This window comes from Pygoscelis adeliae, unplaced genomic scaffold, assembly GCF_000699105.1.
Source record: "Pygoscelis adeliae isolate BGI_AS28 unplaced genomic scaffold, ASM69910v1 Scaffold117, whole genome shotgun sequence".
NCBI classification, from domain to species: domain Eukaryota; kingdom Metazoa; phylum Chordata; class Aves; order Sphenisciformes; family Spheniscidae; genus Pygoscelis; species Pygoscelis adeliae.
Genome location: NW_008825270.1, coordinates 5,087,972 through 5,111,684, shown reverse-complemented (window position 1 = coordinate 5,111,684; position 23,713 = coordinate 5,087,972). Strand labels below are relative to the sequence as shown.

General features: G+C 39.9%; 1 protein-coding gene across 1 annotated transcript in view; it reads left to right on the top strand.

Annotated features, from left to right (window-relative positions):
- Positions 1-843: 843 nt before the first annotated feature.
- Positions 844-23,713, top strand: part of LOC103921733 (chromosome unknown open reading frame, human C11orf49) — an 81,324-nt gene continuing 58,454 nt past the window's right edge. Inside the window, exons 1-2 of the mRNA XM_009329746.1 lie at positions 844-895; positions 9,650-9,752. Coding sequence (XP_009328021.1) covers positions 844-895; positions 9,650-9,752 — 155 coding nt within the window. The remainder of the gene's footprint in view (positions 896-9,649; positions 9,753-23,713) is intronic.

Genomic DNA, 23,713 nt, shown 5'->3' with positions numbered 1-23,713 from the left:
GGCCCGCGGTGTGCCCCCGGCTGGGCCGGGCCGGGCCGGGGCGGAGCGACTCCGTGTCTGCTTACTCGGTGGGGGAGGGGGCAGCACCGGGGGGTTACAGGTCGGTGCTGTAGGGCGCTGCTTCGCCGGGTGCTTCCCTGAGGCGAGAGGGCTGCGGGGCCCTCTTGGGCGCAGGGAGCTCCCCTCCGGTGCCCTTAGATGTGGTCTCCGTGAAGGCAGCGCTGGCCTGAGGAAGGTGGGCTGCGGTGTCCTCCCCTGTCTCATTGGCACTGTGTGAGTAGAGGTAAGCAACGTCCAGCTGCTCAATGGTAGACTGTAACCTCATTTAGCCCATTACCAACCTGTTTTGCTCACAGATCTATGTGAGCAACCTTATTTCATGCTCGTTTCCCAACATTGGAAGGGGTGCTGTTCTTATGTTGGGAGATGGTTTGAATGTCAGCTTTTCTTCTGAAATAAGGTAATGTTGGTAATGCTTCCCACATAAAATGGAAATCCTTTAACTTATAAAGCAGCTGCTCCCTTGCAGACTGCATTCTTTTTAAGTTGGCTCTAACAGTTTGTGTTACTGCTTGATGTTCCAGGAAACTAAGGAGCGAAGTGATTCGGTGTTAATGTGTCAAATAAAAATAATTAGGATGGAATAAAGTCAATATGACTTCATTTAATTGCTAAAGAGGAGATGAATCACAAGTAGTAAGCATTTGGAATGTGTTCAAGACAGTATTTTTGAAGTGAAACTCTTCAGCCATTACTTTCTAGGCCCAAGAGGCCATTTGGTAATAACTGTTATAAAGGTGTACATAATTTACTGTGGCTTTCTTGTACAAGGAAAGGTCAGAAATGGCATGGATTGGCTTGTGCTACTTGTTCCACCATGATTTTGCCATCACTGGTAAGTCAAAATGGAACAAGACTAGAGAAACACTGCTGGCTTCTAGTAAATGGAAAACCTGTCTTGCAGGGAGGAGACTAAAAGAGCTTATTTTGTTTAGCCTAGCAATAGTGTCAATGAGGAGGGATGTGACTGTTCTTTCAAAGCGTATCATAGCACTAAAGAGAGATGAAGTATTTAAGCAAAGGAGTGATCTAATTCATCTTAGAGTAGAATCTCTTTGTGCTATTGCTGCTAGGCTGCTGGTTGGGTACTTTGTGCATACCTACGTAACCGCAATGCTATTCTGTGTTAAGGAAACTCAAGGCAGAAATAAGAGTTTGTTTAGTGCTCTGTTCGGGGTGATTCTCAGGAGACTCACTTTGCTGAAGTTCTTATTGCCGATTTCAATTCTGGAGCTAGTTCAGGTATTTGAGAACAGTATCGCAGCGTGCCATGTAGATACACCCTTTGGTTTTGTACTACTCTATCGCACTATGTCAGCATTTTCAACCTACGCGTTAACAGAGACTCATAACTCTTCCAGAGTTGCTCTAGGCTGAAACCTGCAAAATTTCTTTTTTTTAATGAGCCAGCTTGGTTTTAGGTTAATTTTTAATTGTTTTTAATGAAATAGGCACTTAACTTTTACTTGTGTGAAACTTGTCATTAAGGATTGAATCACTCAAAACAATCTAGGAAGCAGACTAAAAATTCTTAAAGTGTAAGAATAAACCAGTTTTCCGTTTCACATCTGAAGTTGAGAAATGATTTCTAAGAGATGTGCAAGATTGTTAGGTGCAAGCAGCTTTATTAACCTACTTAAAGTGAGCCTCCTTTTATCTCTGTTCCACATGCTGATCTACCATTCCCTTTTCATTTTGTAAAACCTTCTAAATTATTCTGACATTGGGGTCAGAAAGACACGTGTGAGCATACCAGGTTGAGCAATAACTTGTATAAGAGCCTGTTTTGTTGATCACTTAGTATATCCTCCTGTTTAGGTTGCAATACCTGTTGTCTGTTAGAGGGGAAAAAGTGTCTGCTACGTGATGGTATTGTTATTTAGCTGTAAATGTTACCAATAACAAGTTTTTGTCTTCGTGAGACTTTGTAACTTACCAATCTGCTCGCAGATCCTACTGAATGAATTGTGTATTAGCAGTAGGAAAGTGGTTAAAAAAACCTCAAACGAACAAAACCCCCAAAACCTGACCTCTCCCCCCTAAAATAAACACACCTCCCCACACGTTTTCATAAGATGCTTTTATGTTTTCTACATTGACCTGGCATTCTGAAATCACCGCTCTTTGGATTTGTTCTATTGTGTGCCTCGAAGTCTTGTTAATATAGTTGTGTGATGTGGGGTTGTAAGTAATTGTGATAAGTTTCACTTTCTGCAATTTCATTGTGAAGTTGTGTTGCCCCAGGCTGCCACATAAGGTATTCTCTGAATCTCCCAGATCAGATGGCACTGTCTTTCCCGACCTGGAATGGGCAAGCTTCACCTAACCTTTTTCCCCTTTTCCTTTTTCAGTATCAAAAACAGGCCAACAAATAAAAGGAGTGGCAAAAATAACATTACATGCTACTTGCTGCATGACTTTTTTTTTTTTTCTTTTTTTTCCTATTTGAGATGATTCTTCCATGTCCAATTTGGATGCTAAGAGGGAAATAAAAGAAGTTGTGAGTTAAAATAGAAGGGAACAGGGAGAGAATTAATTATTCACTTAAGATGAAAAATAATTGCAAAGCTTTGGTACAGCAGAGTTCCTGGAAAACAAAAATCAGGGCAACATGTCTCATGCCACAGTGATTGTGAGATAGTAGGTAGAAGAACAGAGATGACTGATACTCAGTGAGTAGGAAAGGAGATGAGGTCTGCAGAGTTGGCAGAAAGGCTACAGTGAAGATGTTGTAACAAGCAGGACATTTTAGACAGCATTTTCACTGAATAAACAACACTTATTGTTTGCGATAGTGATGAAAATGTGTTTCTCATTTGATGGATGAGACTGGAACTACAGTAGGCAAAATGCGGCCTATTTGAGACACTTTTCCATGCCTTCCTCATTATGGTTTAATAACTGGTGATTGCTCAGTTATTTATAGCAGGCAATGGAGCACTTAGTGTATTGTTCTGCTCATGCAGCTGTCTTCTGAAGCTTCAAATTGTACCATCCGCCCACCCACCCCCCTGTTATGGAGAAAAAGCAGTAGATTTTTGCAAATTTCTGAACTTTTATTTTTCTCTGGATTCTCCTCCTCTCTACTCCCCAACTCTAGGATGTGCTTTCATTTCTTCCTTTGCCAATGTAAGACATGTAAGAACACAGACACTCTGTTAGGGAAGTGCCTTATCAGTAAAGCATGGGGCTATTAAGTGCCAGAAACATGGTCATGTTTCTCCATCTCTCTCATAAGACATCTCGGGCTTCATGATTAGAAAGAACGTTCATGGTATTGGGGCTTTTACGAAACTGAGTCACTCCCAGCAGAGAACTTCAGTTGTGTAGAGACTTTGTAGATACCTACAGTTTACTCTTCTTCTGAACAGTCTTAAGAAATATTGAGTTGGAAAGTCTAAGTGCAATTGTTTTCTTTAACAGCATGATCAATGTAGAGGTTACGTTGTTATACAGACATCTCAGCTGACACTGAGTCTCCTCAGTCTACATATTTGATGAGCTTCTGTGAGGCACTCTGGCTGAAAAAGCTTATAGTCTAAAAAGAGAAGAGAATGCTTTTTTTTTTTTAATTTTATTTCTTTCTCTGTTGTACAGATAGGAGAACTATAATGTGGAAGATGAATGACTTCCCCATTGATGTGTAAGAGTTTGCTTGTAGAAATGTTAGATATGTTTGAATCTTCTTAGACTCAGTCTAGTACTTTCTCCAAACAATGGAGGTTTCATCCCCAAACCTGCTGTTGCACTACAGGACTTCCACCTTAATTTGAAAGGTAACGAGTGAAATCTGATCCTGATCTAGGTAGATTTCCAGAACTGGATTGTACACAGTCCTTCTGCGCTTGAGTGTGAATAGGTAGGGAGCCATTAGGCTACTTAATGCTCTTATAACAAGCTAGAATAACAGTTCCTCAATGTTAAGAATACACTGCATACATTCAGATTTTTTTTTTTTTTTTAAATGATAGCTCAACAATTTTTCATTGGTGAGGTGGTGATTTCTAGTAGCTGTACGACATCTTGCAGGAAGTGGTCTGCTGGAGGGACTTAGACAATTAAGTCAGTCTGTGCAGCCTCAGGAGTGCATACTGAGAGAGTACAATGTCATGGTTTGTGATTAATATGCTGATTAATTGTTTGAAACAAATTTTCAGTTATGGTGAAAATTGAATTATAAACTGAAACATTTCTTAAATTTTTTGTTGAAAGTGGTTTTGAAACTGTGAACATATGAAATACGATACAGTTGTGCTGTGTGGCCACTTAGCACGTGTTCATGAGTAACAGTGCATGTCTCGCATCATGGTGTTATCTCTGGTATGACAAGGTCTGCTTGTACTTCATTACGTGTTCTGTCCTTCAAAAAAAAGAATTTTTTTTTTGCGGGTTAATAGGAAATTACACTGTGAAGCTGTGCAAAGCTGGAAGGAACTACAGCTGTACAGTGATTTAGCTTTTAGGTTGATTGTTTTGTTTACATACTTCTCTTGCTCAGGCCATTCCTTAGCGATATCTGAAGAGATTAAAAAAAGCACCCTGAAAGACCATTAATGCTGGAAAAACTTCCATGGTTGACATGGTTTTGTTCTTGCAGTTTGTATCCTTACTAATTCCCTCTCACATCATTATTGTTTTGGTAGTATTTGTATTAAATTGATTTTGTGTTGCTATAGATGTGTCTTTCCAATGTGCATAATACAGGAGTGTCCTTAGTTAAGCTCCAATTTAGAATAAATACTGAAAGGGTATTTAGCTGTTAATTTATACGCTCTTAGAGATTAAAAAATGCCAGAAATATTCCAAATACATTAAAGCTTGTTATGCTCTTGAACTTCTGATAACTGAAGTGAATCATAATGTTAATTGCATCAAATAGTGTGTATTTTCAACACTTCAGTTGAGGAGGAGGCAAATAATTAACAAAAGCTTGTTTTATTATTCAGGAATTCCCACTCCTGATTTTTCAACATATTCAGTTATGCCAGGAATGAACCAGCCGTAAAAAAAAAAAAAAACAACCCAACACCTAAAAAAAGAAACTCTCTTATGTGCATATAGTACAAATTGTTTTGGTAGACGGCTCGTGTTCCAGAAGAAGTCATCTCTCATGAAGAGTTGAGCAATAATGTAGCTAGCTGATTTGATAATAATTTGATAAATAAAGACTTACCTCTGCTGTAGGACTCTGTTCTGCTGCTTCTTTAAACAAGGTATGTGATACGTGTTTTACTATCCAATACCAATTTATCTTTCTTCACCTTGTTTGGTGCATTTCACTTTTCTTTTGCAGCATCTGCTGCTATTTTTATTGCATCTTCTGGCCATCCCATGTTTGCTATTCCTTTCAAATGTGACATGCAGCATCACTTCTTGGTAAGTGTGCTGATATACTGATCTTCAGGTTTTCTTCTCTGCCTTTAGAAGAGGCAAACTTGTTGGAAAGAGAAGCTTCTTACCAATGTAGCATTAAGGAGATGCATCTAAGTTGTAAAGCTGGGAAACTAGTATGCAAAAATAGTGTGGTTAACGTGATTGTGTTGCCAATATGTGCTGAAGTAGGTGTCACATAACTGACACAAACAGTACTGTGGCACTTCCAAGGTCTTAATCCTCTCCCTTCCTGAGCACTGCTGATAATAAAAATATTACATATAGGCAATATCATGACTTAAAGTTGACATGTATTTCCTTCCTTCTTCCTGAATTTCTGGCTTTGAGATTTTCAGTGCATATATTCTGTTTCATGCAGTGGTATTATTTGCATTACATTTTCCTTTTCCTTCAAGTTTTTTCAAGTGTCAATGCTTGTTCTTACAATATTTGTAATCAACCCTATGAATTAGCGGATTGTTTGTTCTCATAAGAAGATTGAAAAAAGTCATCCAGTGGCTTATAAAAGGACAATTTTTACTATTTTAAATACACATGCAAAATGATTTGGTGCAGTTATGGCTAAATGGTATTAGTTGTGATTGTCTAATCTGTTGTAGTGAAGTCTCTAGAGATTGTGGATTGACTGTGGATGCAATTGTCACTTTGCCTTTTACATAGAAATACTTAGAGATTTATATGACCTGGTCTGGCCATGCTTGAATTGAACAGCCACTGTTTAGCCCTGAATTTGGTTCTGAGCCAAAAGTGCATTGATTCCAAAATTTGCTTTGAAACTTGGGCACGTGAGCGATGGTGGGGGTGTGAGCATCTGAATGTGGTAGTAGTACCGTCAGAGGCCATTCTCCTAAGTGCTGCAATAGCTGACTTTGAAGGACTGTTTATATTGCCACTGATTGGACAGAGGCTGTAAGTGTAACATCATTGTTAGTGGTTTAGTGATAAGAATTAAGATACTCTACACGAAGGTATCTACTTGACATCAGGTCACGGGCTGCCTGAAGACTCCTCTGTGAACTTATGCTGTCAGATCTTTCTGTGAAAGCTGCCTGGTAGCAAAGCTTGCCTGACAGCAGAGAGTAGCACCTACCAAATGACTGTGGCAGGCACAGTTACTTACTGTTTGAGGTAGCTGCATGGGATTTCAGGGAAGAGTTTAGCAAATATGGGTTGCATGAACCATTAACTTGGAAGGGTTTGTACTAGTAGGGAGGAGAGCCTTTGTTGCAATAAGGCATAAACAAATAAATGCTGAGGATGATAACTTGTTGTAATACTTCCTGCATGGAAGCTGCAGTATACTGGAATTCTATCGGGAAGAAAATTAGTAGAGACAGCAAGCTGTAATAGCACAGTTGCATGAGCATTTGGTCTTTACATTCTGAATTGGACTTGCTGCCTTGTTATTGCAAGGTGAGCCTCAAAAATATGAGCAACATGTACACCAATACACCATTTAAGGTTGGACCAGATGATCCTTGAGGTCCTTTCCAACCTGGTATTCTATGATTATCTCCCTGAATTTTCAAAAAGATTGAAACTGTTAACTTACGAATCATCCCATTTATTTTGAACAGGACCCCATGGATTTTTAACTCTGCTTGCATAAATAGTTGACATTCCAGTATGATTCCAGTGTTTATTATGGAAAGTACCATTTCTATAAATTATGAAACTACTATTTTGTTATAACCAGACTCCTGGCACTTTATTTTGCCTCTCTGGCCTGCTAGAACCTGCCTGCAAATTAAATTTTATTCTGTGACTTTTCTGTGTAGGGTAGAGCTGGTTGTGTTATAAAACATACTACTTGTACCATTCTATGGAACTGGGCAGCCAGCAAACAGGAAGCCAGAGCTGGAATTTGGTTTGGCAGTGTGAACTGTGCTACCTGGAAAACAGCACAGCAGCTAAAGAGCCAAAGAGAGACACTTCTCAAGGAGATTGCAAGTGCTATTATTTTCTTGCAGCTTCTCCGCTCACCAATTTCTTCCCTCCCCCATGCCTCTACCTATTTTCTGGGAAATAGAGAGAGAGGTTCTTTGCCAGGATCCTTAGGCCATGCAACAAAAAGCTTAACAGAAATATCCTTCTACCAGCGACTGTATTCAACAGTGACCCATATATATTTGTGTACATTTTTGAGCGTGACAGAAATGTCTGAAATTCTGTGTTGAATTTATTCTCCAGGAGCAGACTCAAAGGTATTTGTTATAGAGGTCAGCCCCATTGTGCTGTGTGGCACTGTGGGACCATGCCTGTCTGTTCTCATAGGCTTTTAGGGGAGAGGTTAATGACTCTAAAGAAGCAAAATAACAAAAATATGTTTCATTGATAGGGGCTATTCTATGAAAGGAGGAGTGTATACTTTGCCACAAAGTTTTGAGAATGGTTTTGCAGTTGAGCAGAAGTTTATTGCAGGCTGAGATGGGTGGAAGCCTGTCTGCTAGTACTGTTTCCTGGCTTAATCTGGTACCACTGACAGCTCAAGAGGGGTCTGGGAAGATGGTTTCTGAGTGCAAGATGGGCTGCATAATGAAGAGGGAGGAAGGATGGGCTGAAATAAAGCTACCCGGTTGCTGTTATCTTGAGCCTGTGACTGAGCTGCACAACTCATTCCTCCCTCAGGGGACACAGGTGCGCAGAGCTATTTTTCTTTAATCGCTCACATAAATTAAATTTATTCCTTTGCATTACAATAATTAAATAAAGCTACGCCCTGTATCTTTTAGTGCCAGATAATATCTTTGAACCTTTGGCTCACCATTTTGCTATCAGCTGCAAGGTATTTTCCAGGGTGTGCTTAACCAATTTTACCATTGTCCTGAAAAGTGTTCTAGGCAGAGAAATCCCCTGATAGCAATCAATGTTCATACATACTTTTAATCACTGTATCCACTGGGAATAATCATTTCCGGGCCTCTCTTGAAGTCCACCTGCCCCACACTAAGATGAAAGGGACTTCCATGCTGTGTATCAAGTGGTGCAGGCTTGATGCTTAGCAGGATATCAAGCACAAATTAAAATGGTTTGAAGAATATTGATGTGGGTCTGAGGTTGGCCAGTTGCTAGTGAGGGGATGATGCTGCCAAGTCTGGAGCAGATTGGCAAGGAGCAAGAACAGCCTTTGCCTTTCCTATATCCCCTAAGGGTTTTCTCCTGCTCTTTTTAGGACACGACACTACTTGCAAAGGTGCAGTAGCATATATGTTTAGGATGGAGGTGTGTGCTTTGGGAACAGGGTTTGTGTGCTTTCCAGGTTAGGAACGATTTTCCTGGGTTCGTTGTGACTTGTCTTCTGATTGTTGAACTTGTAGATTTGGAACGTCTACTGCTTGGTAGCTGGCGCATCACCCCAGACTCAGCTCTTTGTTGCTCCAACTTGGTTTCTAGCCAAAAACATCAAAGGGGCTCAGTGGCAAATCTGTGCTGCTTCCTCCCTGGCAAATGTTTGATTTGTACAGAGTCTGCCCCCTGTAGAAGCAGCAAAATGGTTTGTGTCATACCAAACTATCTTTATTCAGAAGTCTTATAAGTGAGTGGCATTCTGTGGTTGGGTACTGGCAGATCCACCACTTCTGAAATTTCCTTATGTTTGGTTTAGGCAGTTATTTGAGACTGACTGTTGAGCAATATAAATCTCTCTTGGCATTGAGACCTGTTCCCCACCTGCCACTCCAAGAACATTCACTGATGCTTGTATGGAAACAGATGTACTTTTATTTGCGCCTTTAGGAAAAAATTTTTACAGAACAACCTTAGAGCTACTTGGCTTTGGTAAGGAGGGAAGGGCAGGGAGCACCTAAAGCTCTGCAACAGCCCCATAGATAAGGCATTGACCATCTGTATATGAAAGATGGCTGTGACTTAGAACAGATATCAGGAACTCCTCTTGAGTAAGCATTTTCCAGTGAGGCAGTCTCACAACTCCTTCTCCTCTTTCTTCACTTCCAGAATCTCAGGAGAAAAAGGTCAGCACTGTTAATGACTAACACTGTGTAGCCAGGAAAGAAAGCAGGATTTAGGTCAGGAATTTTACTATCCATACCTGGGAGAATGAAACCTCTACTCTCTAACTGAGGGATCAAATGCTTGTTGGCTTGGTGTGTAAGGCACACAACTAGGCTAGTCTGGTTCTGGGCTTTGTAGGCCCCTTGTATTCTAATTTCTGTCTCTTACTGTCTTTTATTTGCAGCTCAAAGACATGTCCTCACGTACATGGAGGATGCAGTGAGCCAGTTGCTGGAGAACAGAGAAGATATTAGTCAGTATGGCATTGCCAGGTTCTTCACTGAATAGTAAGTACATCAGGACGCTGCCAATAGGGCCAGCCTGAGGGGGGGCTTTTGGAAACAGGCAGGGTACATGGAGAATGGAGCTGGACACATGCTGATTATGTTGTGAATGCTGGATTTCACTGGGTTAGCCAAAGGCTGCCTGAGCATGTTTCGGAAACGTGCATGGGTTTCCTACAGTTCAGTACCTCTCCTGTTATAAACATTCATGTGAAGCAGTCCCTTTGGGGAACAGAGCTGTCAAAAGCATATACAAAACCAAATTCTGCTTGCCTTAATCAGGGCTGTTAATATCAAAAGCAGAGACTGCTTCTGGTTTCAGCAGCACTCATTCTCCCTTTTTCTGAGTATGAATTTGAACTGTTTTGTCTCCTTGTGTGATTGTTGTCCTGTTGAATGCTTTAATAGAATGCCTCTTCCTCCCTTATAACCTGCATAAGTCCTTAAATAATGATCATCATAATTACCACAGATAATCTCTTCCTACTAATTTGCAAAGATTTTTTTTTGGGGGGGAAACTGCGTGCTTATCTTCAGTGTTGTTGATGTTGACTCAGCCGATTGCTGTATGTTTTGCCAACTTGATGATGTCTTGCACAATGTCTAAAACTCTTCCAGGCAGCTTCATTAAAGATCTTTTGGTAATGCGTGTGCTTGCAGTGGTTGTATGTTTCTGTCTTTTGATGCCCATTTGAAAATCTTTCCTTGCTTGCTTCCTTTCCTGTTATCTTTTTCTGAGGCAAATCAATGTGCAGAGTATTTCACAACAATTTCTGTACTACAGCAGTGGAAGAGGATCTCAAAGCATATGAGTAGCTTTTTCAGTTGACCAGTTTCAGGGTTTTTTTGTGGTTTTTTTTTTTTTTTGCTTTTTTCGGCACATCAGTGTCCGTCTAATCTTCAAATGAGATCTAACTTGCTAGTTTGACTGATTGGACACCTTGCATTATATTTTCTTGCCCCATGCACATTTTCAACTTTTAAACAACTGAGATTCTCACTGGTAAATGAGTAACTAAGATAAATACTGCAGCAAGTCTGAGGGGAAATTCTGAAAGCTGCTTTTTTTTTTTTTTTTTTTTTGAGATAGGGTAGGAAGCAGTTCAAGACTAGCGTGGTTTTGACCATCTTGGCAGAGGAGGTAAGATACGGGCCATCTTGCTACATCTGTTTATATAACAGATCTTTTAGGTAGATGGCATTGTAACAAGAAAATATGGTTTCTTGGTAGTACCTTGTCTCTTTTGCTCTCAACAAAGTACTTCCAACTTTCACTTGGAGTGAATCATCCATGTTGCAAAATCTGGAAGACCCATTCAAAACAGTATAAAGGCAATTTTGCTAGAAGAATCGAGCTGCTTATCAAGGCTCTTTAGTTTTACTGTTAACCTTTCTCTGTAGCTTAGTGTAACTAGAATGAATACTGACTTTAAAAGACCTCAGAAATCTATTTTGGAAGCAAAAAATACTTGGTACTACATGGATTTTATAAGGAGATTGATATTTTTGTTGTTCTTTATAAAATAGCTTAAACTCTCAAAATGCATTCCCTCTTTGTAGACTACCAAAGTTAAAAAAATGCATAGTGTCAGGAATGAAACTCTTACTATACAAACCAATGAACAGTATACTTCCATGTTCTGAGCAAGTTGCAGTGGTCACTGTTAAGTGAGGGTTGCGGACAGTTAATTACCAAGAGTAGGTTTTGGGGACAAATGAAGGTACAACCTGTGCACTTGACATGATTGGGAATCGTGATACTCCATCTGATATAGGTGAGTTTCCACAGAAGGTAATGCTGAGATTAGTCAGCTGAACAAATAGTCAGTAAACAAGAGCTTAAGAAAGATAAAGAGCATGACTACAATGACCTCCACCTACCAACAGGATTTCTTTACAGGGGTTAAAGGCAAGGTGCTGCTGAAATACCCCACTGAAATCGTCATTCAGGCATCTCTCCAGATCGGATTTGGTTTGCACCTGCTTTCAAGCTGACACCTCAGGGCCTTTTCTAAACTTCTGATCATATATACTTAAAAAATGAAATGGTGAGCAAAGAGGTCTTCCACGCTTTCTAAAACTGCTCACATTGCTTCTCTATAGTATTTCTTCATCGTCACATGATAACCACCTGCTTTTCACTTCCTGCTCCTCTTCTACCTTTGAAAGAATAAATAGTAATTCAAGATCATTATAGCAAACAAAACTGTCACCATAGAGCACAACCCTCTGATTGACTTAGGTGCTGGAAATCATGTTTTTCCCATTTATTTTCAAAGATGTGAATTTCTACAATGGTTTTTTGTTCACATTGAGCGTTCTGTGGAGCTTCTGATTTCTTGAAAGACAGGAAAAGGCTGCATGTTCATTTTTTCTGTGACTAATATAGAACTAGTCATTCTGTCATTCTCTTATTTTTTTTCCATTTTCTTTTCTTTTTTATTTTTTTCTTTTATAGTATCTCTGGAGTTTAGCAGATCAAACTGTGTCCCTGTACCAAAGCACAAACAGGCTTAGTAATTTTGAGAGCTGTGTTAAGATTTGAAATGTGGGATTCTTTATTTAAAGTGGAGAATAAATGATTGGCAGTATTGGTGTAGGTAGACTCAGAATACAGAGCTTCCTATTATGAAAGTGTCATACGTTCTTGCTCCCGGGGCTTAGTGGTGAGCCCTCACTGCCTAATAGATTTCTGTTCATCCATGCAACTGTCAACATTTGTCCAGGCTGTGCTTTGAAGGCTACACTGGCTTTGTATTGCTCTGCCAAGCAAATAAGCTTGGTCTTGATTTTTATCTTTAATCTCAGTATCTTTGAATTCAAAGATAACTTGTGAGATTCCCGAAGGTTTGTGTGCACTCTCCCAGTGTTTTCCTTGTTCCAGGTTATTCTAAGTGAGAGGATTGGCATGTGCATATTTTGAAGTGGGCTGCAATGATTTGCGGTGAAGGGACTTGGTATTAGGGTGTCCAGTTTTTCACATTGTGCTTTCCCTATTCATGCTTACTTAAAATTAGACACCAAACCCAGGGTTTAGAAAGCTGGCAGGTAGGCCCGAGCAAGTGACTTTTTTTTTTTTAATGTGTTTGGGATAAAATAATGACTTCTGTAACTTTTCAGAAATGATGAAGTTAGTGCGTCAAGGACAGGTGTTAGATATTCTCCAAACTCTTCTCAGAGGGCACGCTTTTCAATAGAGTGGTGTTCCATGGACCTCTTTTGCAGGATTCACCACTGAAGAGCAATCATGGCCTTTCCATCATGCGTTGCAATGCCCCACCTTACCATGAGTCACCTCAAATCTTTGTGCCAGTTACAACAACTATTTTTATGGGTAATCAAGAAAATTTTGTTGGGGTTTAGCTTACCTGAGTGAAATTTCAGAGCTGAAAACTATGTGGTCATGTAGCTCTGTATGGATCAGGCAGGAAGTGTTTTGCAGGCAATGAGTGTTACTAGTTGTTTCTAGGAAATTAAATTGGGTATGTATTTCACTGCTATCCACAGCCTAGCACTGGGATTGCTGATTGCAGGGGGCTGACCTTTATCTCTACAGTTCTTCTAGAATATTTTTAGTCTTCAAGGATAGTTTTTCTCCCACTTTATTCCATTGTTCATTTGTCCCAGTCATGTAGACATCTGCTTTCAATCTTGGGAGTTCCTTGAGGCTCCCCTCATCTGACTCACTCCTGACTCTTAAAGGAATAGGGATCAATCACCCTTCTGCCAATTAATCCACATCTTTTAGCTAAATGACTGAAATTATGCCTCTCTCAGGACTAGTCTTGGTTTTATAGATGTGCTGAAATGCTACTGGTATTTGTTCATTACAAACCCGAGAAATCTCTGCTCTGCTTTTGAATCTCCATGAAATGCAGACTCTTGAAAGCCCTCTGTGTAATTACACACTAATGCTACTTCTTCCAGCCTAACTTCTGTGCCAACATATCTTAAAGGGACATGTTCCTCCTATACGTTATTTATCATCCTGTTTTCTTGATCTTTCCTGTACTGAAGAAGAACAGGGCCCCCATGCTAATGCATTTGATCACGCAGAGGGAATGTGCATAGCATCCCACTTTGTATTTTCTGGGATCTTAAAGGGAGTCTGTGTGGCTTTTTTTCACTTCAGCTGGAAGAACCAGCAAAAAAAATTTTTGACGAAGAGACTTCCTACTAGTAATTTTTGCTTTTCTTCTGGGCTAACCCTTTGCTTGAAGCTTTCTCTTCCAACTTACAGGTAGATGTGCTACTCTGTTCAAGACTCTTTGGAAAGCTCAGAAATATTAAACAGTGATAACTTACCTCGGACAGGAAACTCTTCTTCCTATCGCTTTTACAGTTTGTTTGATAAACCAAAACTGGAGACACAGGAAAAGGCTTTTTTTTTGTCTGTGTTCTTCTCCCAAAACACTTCTTGTTTTCTTTTGTTTCTGGTGAAATGTCTCCCTGACCACCTGCCAGCTGGAGCATGATTGAGAAAGACATCTTGCTTTTAGCTTGCAGATGCATCACTACTTCCATTGGGCTCTGCAAACTGATGTCTGAGATCCCCTTCTTCTGTGAAGGATGTTTCTGCTGGCTCTAACTTGAAGTGCCCCTGCTGGGTCTTGTGTGACAGTTTGATACTATTTATCTGAGAAGGTGTCTGTGATGTGTGTGTTTGGGGGGGTCGGGGGTCAGATACTGCTTTTAGATCTGTTGTGTGCGTGGCAATTCAAAATACCAGGTCTGCGCTGTGTAGAGCCCTGTTTTACATAAAGGAACATTTGCTTTGTTCAGGGTAACAGGACTGCCAGTGCTATATAGTTTGAGATCCTTGGATAAGAAGATGTTATCATGGTGAGAAGTATCAACTTCTAGCAATGAAAGTACCTCATTTTCTCTTGCTGTCTGGATTGGCTGGAACAATTTTTTCAACTCATTCCTTAGGGACAAATACGATATTGCTCTCTTGGCTTTCTCTGGCAATAGCAGTGACACAGGCTTTGGTATCAGAAAAACTTTTGGCTTGTTCAGTCCTGTGCTGCTATACAACATTACCTAAATAAATCTGTAGAGTAAACAATGTCCTCCTCTTTAAAATAGTCTCAGTACCCTTGGGGGGAGAGGGTGAGGGGGTAGGGTCAGGAACAGGACAGACAGATGGGATGCCCATGAGAAATAAGCCACTCACTGAAGACAACCTTAACTGGCAACTGGAAATAACCTGAATGATCTGCTTATAAAGAGGAGAGATTCTTAGAGCTAGCTTAGAGCCATCAGTTTTTGGTTTTTTTTCATTTCTGTATGTAGACCTTATCATTGTCATCATCTTGCTGTCATCTGCTCTGCATCTTTCCCCTTTTCACAGTAACTTGTTCTGTCTTGTTCACAAGGATAGTGTAAGCTCTTCAAGACAGAAGTGATATTGTACTGCATGTACTTTACAGCATCTAGCATTGTAGAATGTTGCCTCTGTACTTTGTACAATTGTATAAACAGCAAAAATAGTAGTGAGAAGGTCCTTAGGGCTTTGACAGGTTGTGCCAGATTCCCTTTCTGAGAGATGGAGCCATTAATTAGAATTTCTCAGTAAGACTGTTTGGGGGAGGGGTGTTGGTTGTTGGGTTTTTTTAGTGTTAGTTCTGTGTGTTTTGAGCAAATCAGTAGCCTCTGGGAAATAATACTTTCAGGTTCCTACATAAAATGTTGATATTCTCTCTGATATAATCTTATGAGCAATTGCAAAAATAATATTTCATGTGTTCTTCAAATACTCTCAGGATTCCTACATGTCTTCTGCTCTGGAGAGAAAAAGACAAAATTGTAGAATCATAGAATCATTAAGGTTGGAAGAGACCTCCAAGATCATCGAGTCCAACCGTCAACCCAACACCACCATGCCCACTAAACCATGTCCCTAAGCGCCTCATCTACCCGTCTTTTAAATACTTCCAGGGATGGTGACACTCAATGCAAGACTGCACTCATTATCACACTCAATGCAAGACTGCACTGAGCCATGCAATCGGTATGAAGCTGCTGCTGCCAGTGACCTAGCTGTGAAGCAGCCCTTTGGGCTGAAAATCTCAGCTGGGATAATGTGCTTGACTGTTCCTGACAGTTTCTTACTTGGGATTCCTTGAATCCCTAGGGCACTGCATAAGAGTGCTGTCTGCCTCTCCTTTGCTCTTCAGTTATCAGTGGAAATAGAATGAATATATGCACTCAGACACAGCACTCGTGCCAGAAGCTCTGAGGAGTAGATTTTGCGGCTAATGTGAATAAGTTGCTACGAGAGAGACATTTTCAAAGTCTCTCTCTCTCTCCACAGAGTAGATGGATTTGCAGGACTGAATTTGTTGATAAATCTTTCTGGGGAACCTATAATAGTTGCATATTTCTCCACTTAGAGTGTTGCTAATGGACACAAAGCCTTCTGTTAAAATCCATTTGTTGCCTTCCAGTCTTACCTCTACAGAGGAGTTGTCAGAATGGCAAAGTCTCTTCCTTGTAATCTAAGTTTCTCCAACCCATATTAGAAATGGGATTTCAATACCCCCTGTCTACTCTGCATGGGATATGCATTTTGTATGAGAGCTATGGAAGATTTGGGGTGTGTGGATAACTCAGTTTATTTGTGATTAAAATCATGTGAATTTTGTCCAGAACCTGTAAACCTGCCACCTGGAGCGTGATGTTTTTATTACACAAATGCTTGACAGCAGAAACAACATTGGTATCTTCAGCTGACAGGCAGGATCTATGAATTCCTAATTTTCCCAGAGCTGTTTCTTTGTAACAAACATTGCAACAAGTCCTAGCCTGACAAATATGCTGATTGGGATGACTGCTGTTGAGTAAACAGCTGGAAAAAATGCATATATTAATGGGAATAACACACTGATTCCCACTGTAGTTTGTACATGTTGCCAATATATTAGAAAATGTAGTGTTTTCTTCCCATATACTCAAGAATCTTACAGGTGAGTGGATACTGAGATGAATCCAAACCCTCACAAAGAAACACAGGTGGGGAAAAGGTAAAGAAGCTTTTTGGTAAGCAGGACAAACTCGGAAGGCTTGTAGCTAAAGGAGCAACATAGAATTGAATGTGAAAGACAACACTTACTGTTGATGCCGTGTACAGTAATATACTCCACTCAGGAAACTTATAATACTGTTTTGGTGACAGAAAAATCTAGAGGACTTGCCATAGCATATGAATGTTAGCACTTGATATCAGCACCTTGTCAGCACAGGGTAGTTGTCCGTAGATAACCCTTCACTTACTTATACACTGACTTGAGCTGCACTGTGCTCTTGCTATTTGAAGAGAGGCAATCACAACTTTTATATGCAGTGTGGTCAGATTATGATGCTTCTAGTATGTATTCAGTGGTGTAGCAGTGCAGTCTTTGCCCGCATCTTTCCTATTCCTTTACATCATAGAAATTACATACTTATTTGTGGTCTTTGTCAGAATAGTTGCAGCAGAAGTGGACTGACTACCTTATGGAGACCTTGTGTAGTCAGGTATATTTGTATTCCTTCTTACAGCCTTGAATGTTGAAATGCAACACCTTTGCCATGAAGTTGAGCTTCCTTTAATGATGGTTAAAGCAAATTGCATATAGGCAGTGTTGATAGCTAATAAAACTGAAAAACAGACGTTTGAAATTTTCCAAAAGCCACAGTCCAGAAACCTGGCAAATGGTAGAAGCATTATAACTCTATGTATCTGAGTTAACTGTGTTTGTGCTGTTTCTCTGGACTAGAGTTGAATGTATTATCCTCTGTCTAGTTTTAGTTCATAACTCTAGCATAATTCTGTTTATGCTTCCAATTTTTTTATTGCTTTTCATCATAGTTGTTAATGTTACTAGTACAAATTTGGAGATGTATACATGATCCCAGCTGGGAGTTAAAATCAGACTTTTGTGACACACTTCAAATGTGTAAATTTATTCTTGAAACAAGTCTGGATAATTTAGGGAGAGAGGGAAAAGGCCAAAATCCTAGGGTTTGCTGAAAATTGATCTCTCTGATCTTGATTAGAAGGTAATAGAGAAGTAATTTTTCTTGGTTATGTGCATTTGCGATACAGTTTTCCTATTCCCCAGTCCATCCCACTGTCTGCATTTGGCAGTAGAACAAAATAGATATGCAGGTCACTGCTCTTCATAAGAAAATCTTTAAGGAGCCTCCTGTATATGTGCTCTTTCTGTGTATTTTGCCATAACTCATTTCATCAGTTGGGTATTTCATATCCTTTTTGGGATGCCACAGGGTCTTTTGTTTAATTTTATTTTCTCCATCAGTCTACTTGTTTTTAATGTCTGTGGTATTGGTGGTTACTTCCTTATCCCTGTTCTTGCATTTCTGATCACAAATCTTTGCTCTGTTTTAGTTTGTATTCTTGCAGAAGTGAAAGGGCCCTCAAGTCAGAATTGGTGAACAACTTATATTGTCCGTCTGCCACTGAGGAAAGGTCTGTAGTAGAGCTCACCATGATGCAAAATAGATGTTCAATGCTGAGATCACTGTTTGACAAGTATCTTTCTCCATCATTCTGGAAAACAGCTCAGCTGTGCTTGCTGAGTCAGTGTGTTGGAATATATAGGAAAAAATGAGAAAGATAAATAGTGACATATCCACAACAGATGTAGTGGGACTATTTACAGTCTGCAATGTGTATATAAAGCAGTAATCTCTTTTCATGCTTGGTCACATGCGGAAAGGAGTGGATTTCCTGCAGCTTCTGTAAATGTTTTGAAGAAAACTCTTTTAGTAGAGTGAAATTGGCACCTGGAATTCAGTAGAAATGCACTAGAGAATAGCAGCTTTGGAAAAATACAATAACATAGGAAGTTTGGTACCCATTGGTATTTTTTCTCTTATTATATTTTTTTTTTATTTTTAAGAATTATAAGGCATAGTTTTATCCTTTTCTGTTAGGAATTTTCTTTGGAACATACTGTTTCCTCCAATAAAGTTTTTGATGTCTGAAGCTGCAAGAGAACTGCTGTTGAATAAATGATAGCTTCATCAATAACTATACCTTTCTCTGTATTACTAACTTATATGGTTTAGTTCTGGTTTTAATTAAGCATTTTGGCGTGAGTCTAGACTACTATATGCATATAGGATATCAATTTCAGAGGAGTTCTTGGCTTCCATCTATCTAAGCTTATAAGACTTTGTCTTAAATTGGAGTAAGTAGCGTAAGTTTGAGGAACACTTTATTTTTCCCAGAAAGAACTTTAAGAAAAGATGGATCAGAATTGAGGTTGGGTTTTTTGTTTTGTTTTGTGGTGTTGGAAGGAGTTTTGTATTCATTCTTAGGCTGTAAAATGTTGTGGTGTCACAGAAAATCTTGAGGAGCATTTCTAATTGCCTTGCTAAGAATACATGTGTTCCAATGCGGACAAGGCCAACAAATGTAAAATTTCTCCTAAATTGGATATGCCAAGCTGTAAAAATCAGCAAGTGCCTGCAGCAGTGGGATGTGATAAGATCCCATAACAGGATTCCTTATCCTTTACAGGATAAAATCCCTTAACTGTCTCTGCATCCCTATGAATAGCAAACCGCTGAAAGTCCTGTAGCTTGCATGAAAAATGCATTTTTAAAACTTGGTTTATCTTCCTTTTCTTAAAAAAAAAAAAGTCTAGTTTCTAGAAATCTGGATGTCTTCAGAGAACCTGAGACTTTCTGTGCTGTGTAGTGTTGAAACTATACAGATTCCAGAACACGTTAGCATTAGACTTGCAGTAACCTCATGTCCTGCAAAATTAATCCTATTGTCTATCTTCAAATAAATTAGACAAACTGTAGCTGGTCAACACTGTAGCCAAGCAGTTGTAGTGAGCACAAAGTGGTTTAGCTAAGCAATCTCTAAATGCAGAGTTAGCATTAATGTCAAATGATGAAACTTCATCTATATTAAGGAATTTTGGCAAGGTTCATTTGTTGCCATGATGGAAATACTGGAAGCTGCTCAGTCTTTGTGCTATAGTTCTTGCCAAGGCAACTGAATAGGTGCGAGAGTATTAGTTGTAAATTTTTTTCTTCTTCTGAAATTCTCCAGTCGAACCAAGACTGAGAAGAGCAAATATGGGAGCTGCATGCATGGCACCAGTATTGAATCTCTTTGGAACAGTGATTAAGTTACATTTCAGTAGTTCCTGGATCATCACAGTTGTAACGTGATTGTGCTGCTACCTTTTAAAGTAATGAAAAGTCTAATTTACAAAACATGGAACTGTCTTACAATAAGAGATACAGGAGACTACATGCAGAATGGAGCAAGCAGGCCCTTACTTGTGCTTATACTTCGGCCTCAACTTTCTGAGAAGCCAGTTTGCCTTCACTCGGTATTACCCTTTGATCTCAGCAGTACAAGATGGGTGCAGTTATTCAATAATTTTCAAATTTGTGCTTCTCCTTCAATGGACACTGACATTTTGGTATCAAAGTCCTTCTCCAGCCAATGTCAATTCTGTAGCTACTTTCAGAGTTGTTAGACTAGAGGAAATCTGAACGCTACCTTGTGTTGCTTGTATTTTTAATAGTGTTTCTGTTCTTTGTGCCATCTTCTCACCCTTGCCACAGGTTCACTGCATGGTTTCTGTAGTATCTTGCAGCTATTGAATGAATTCCACAGCATGGCTGTGAGGACAAAAATACATCTGTTGGTTAATAAAGGAAGCCAAAGAATGGAGATCATGGCTGTATGATAATAAAACTCATTGAGGACTCGAATCTCCCATACCCTCAGCATATAGAAGGCTATAGAGAAGTTCAATAAGGAATTTTCTGCTTGCCCCAAAATGTCTAGTTGGACCAGTTTGAACAAATACTAAATACATTAGCTGGAGAGTTAGCAGCTTTCTTTGTGTAGTTATAAATCTGGATTTTTAAAATTTTATTATGTATTTATTTTTTTTTTTAGGTTTGGGTGAAAATGGCAAGGGTTTTTGAGGGAAGCTGCATAGCAACTTGCAATGATCTCCATAAAACTAATTATAATGGTATTCATGCAGCTGTCTCTGTGGTGTGCAACTCGCTGTGTTTTCTACTGTAAAAACAAAATCTCTGTTTATACCAGCAAGACCTTTCCAGACTCACTGAAACACCATGTGGTCTGAAATAGCACCTGATCAGACTGAAGGAGTTGGTCCTGGGTGATTGATGCTTATCTCTGAAGGCTTCTTTACTTTTCCCTTAAGCACCTTTGAGTGCTTCTGCAGGGCTATTTACCATCTTCCATTGTACGCTCTTTCCCATCTTCCTGAATACTAGGTTTCCCAGCTCATAACTCTCAGAAGCAGCTTTATTTCAGAGTAGAAAGGGGCCCCAATATGTGGCCTATTATATCCATATCAGCTAGCTTACCCTTTTCAAACAGCTATTGTGTTTTAATAGGGCCCTGCCTGGCAGGGGGAATCCTTAATTCCTACTATATAAGAATGGCCAGCTTGAGTTACAGCAAACTGCAGGATGCTGCTCTGATCAAAAGGCCTCTGTTTTTAGAGATTCCCCCCCCCCCGCCGTTTGCTTTTTTTTTTTTTTTTTTTTTTTTAAATCCTGGGCTAATAATTCAACACAGTAAGGTCATTTTAGCTTTTGATTTGAAAGCTTCAAGGTGTTAAATTACTGACCTAGCATAGGAAAAATCAAGGGAGGGGGACTCTAAAAAGGATAAAGGGATTCCGAGTAATAAAGAGCAAGCACAGTAACTCCTTTAATCCTTTCCTTCTCCAGAATCTGTAGACTCGTCTCAGAGGGTTTGATTTGCTACAAAGCAACATAAGAGAGCTTGTTTGCTGCCTACTCTGAGCTGTGTCACAGGTGCTGTGGCTCATTTCCTTTCAAACAGTACTTGGGATAATCTCTGTACCACCTGTATTAATTCTGCCATGAATACAGAGATTCCTGAGCCTATACCAAGAAGCCTGAAAACTCAGGCTTTAAATCATTAAAATTTGTGTCGCTCTTTCCATACCCTTCAGCTGAAATAAACTTGAGTGGGTGAGACAGAAAGGATCTCAAAAAATCGAGTCTCTGTGTTTGCAGTGTTACATCACCCAGTCTTGCCAAAATGTTAAGAGTGTTAATGATTTCCTATCTGCCTCGTTGTTAAAAAGGATTTTTCCTTAAAGCCAGTCATCAGGAATAACTTTCAGCGTCTGTTTTGTCTTAACACTGCTAACACATTTCAGAGGAAGTGCCTAAAAAGCACTGCTAATTTCATTAGAGGAAGATGGCGATTTCCTTGAGGCTGACTTCATTGTCCCAAGTGTTAATATCTGTGGAACTTTAAAAAGCACTTGATACAACGGCTTTGAATTGAGGAATGCTAATGCTCCTATGCTACCTTCCAAGAGGGATAGGTAAAGAAACAGTCCAATGATTGGTCTGAATATTGTAAGTAGCATAGTATGCTTAAACCAATAGGTGAAGAATAAAATGATCTTAAATTAACTATGGTCATGTGGCAGTAATTTTTTCATCACATCAGTGAAACTGGGTTTTTTTTCCCAATGGTGCCTACAGTTTTAAGTGTTCCCTCTCAGGGCTTGTTCCAGGCAAGGTAAATCTCACTTTGCTATTTCAGAGCATAGCCTTGGGGTAAGTGTGTTTGGTTGCTTGGGGATGCTTTGTGTGTGGATGAGTTATTTAACAACAGAAATTGCCTGGGTTTTAAAGCCTTTTGAATTTCAGTATTTTCTATTGCTAGAGCTAGTTCTTTGTTACCCATTGTACCATAGTCTCTAATCCTAATACTCCTGATTATCCCTACTTACTGTGCTTTGGTTCACACCATGAAGCAGTCTTGGAGCTCGTGACCTGGGTTCCTTTCATATGAAACTAAACTGGAAGATGTGTTCCAACTGCAAATGAGCATTCTGCCCATGGGACCAGACTAGAGCTAGTCCAGAGAGTGTTTCAAGAAAAAACGAACCCTGAGATACCCATAATGTTGACATCAGGTCCTCTGCACTGTTTCTCTCTACAGATGTTTCAGTCAGTCTAGACATAGCCTCTGATGGCAACTTTGCATTTGAGACTACCTTATTTTTGCTTAAGACACTCAATTCTGTTTTAATGACTTAGACACCTGTGTAACTGGGAAGAAAAGTAGTGTGTGTGGAAATTGTTCATGCTGGAGAAGCAGCATAAGCCTTCAAAGTGAGTTTTTCTTTGTTGTCGTGGTTTAACCCCAGCCGGCAACTAAGCACCACGCAGCCACTCACTCACTCCCCCCCAGTGGGATGGGGGAGAGAATCGGAAGGGTAAAAGTGAGAAAACTTGTGGGTTGAGATAAAGACAGTTTAATAGGTAGAGCAAAAGCCACTCTCACATTTATTCACTATTTCCCATCGGCAGGCAGGTGTTCAGCCATCTCCAGGAAAGCAGGGCTGCATCATGTGTAATGGTTACTTGGGAAGACCAACGCCATCACTCCAAACGTCCTCCCTTCCTTCTTCTTCCCCCAGCTTTGTATTGCTGAGCATGATGTTATACGGTCTGGAATATCCCTTTGGCCAGTTGGGGTCAGCTGTCCTGGCTGTGTCCCCTCCCAACTTCTTGTGCACCCCCAGCCTACTCGCTGGTGGGGTGGTGTGAGAAGCAGAAAAGGCCTTGACTCTGTGTAAGCACTGCTCAGCAATAATGAAAACATCCCTGTGTTATCAACACTGTTTTCAGCACAAATCCAAAACACAGCCCCATACTAGCTACTATGAAGAAAATTAACTCTCTCCCAGACAAAACCAGCACTTTCCTTCATCATGCTCTTGATGGAAAATGCAAGAAGTAATGCTATAAGTTAAGGAATAATGGTCCTTGTTCCTTGTTTTCCATTTAGTAGAGAAGGAGTCCTGTGAGCTCATTCAGCTCTTTGTGTGGTAACCAAAGGTGGCATCTGCTAGGGGGACAGCAGGGTGCTGGCAAGCTCTTCTGTCCTTCTCGGGGAC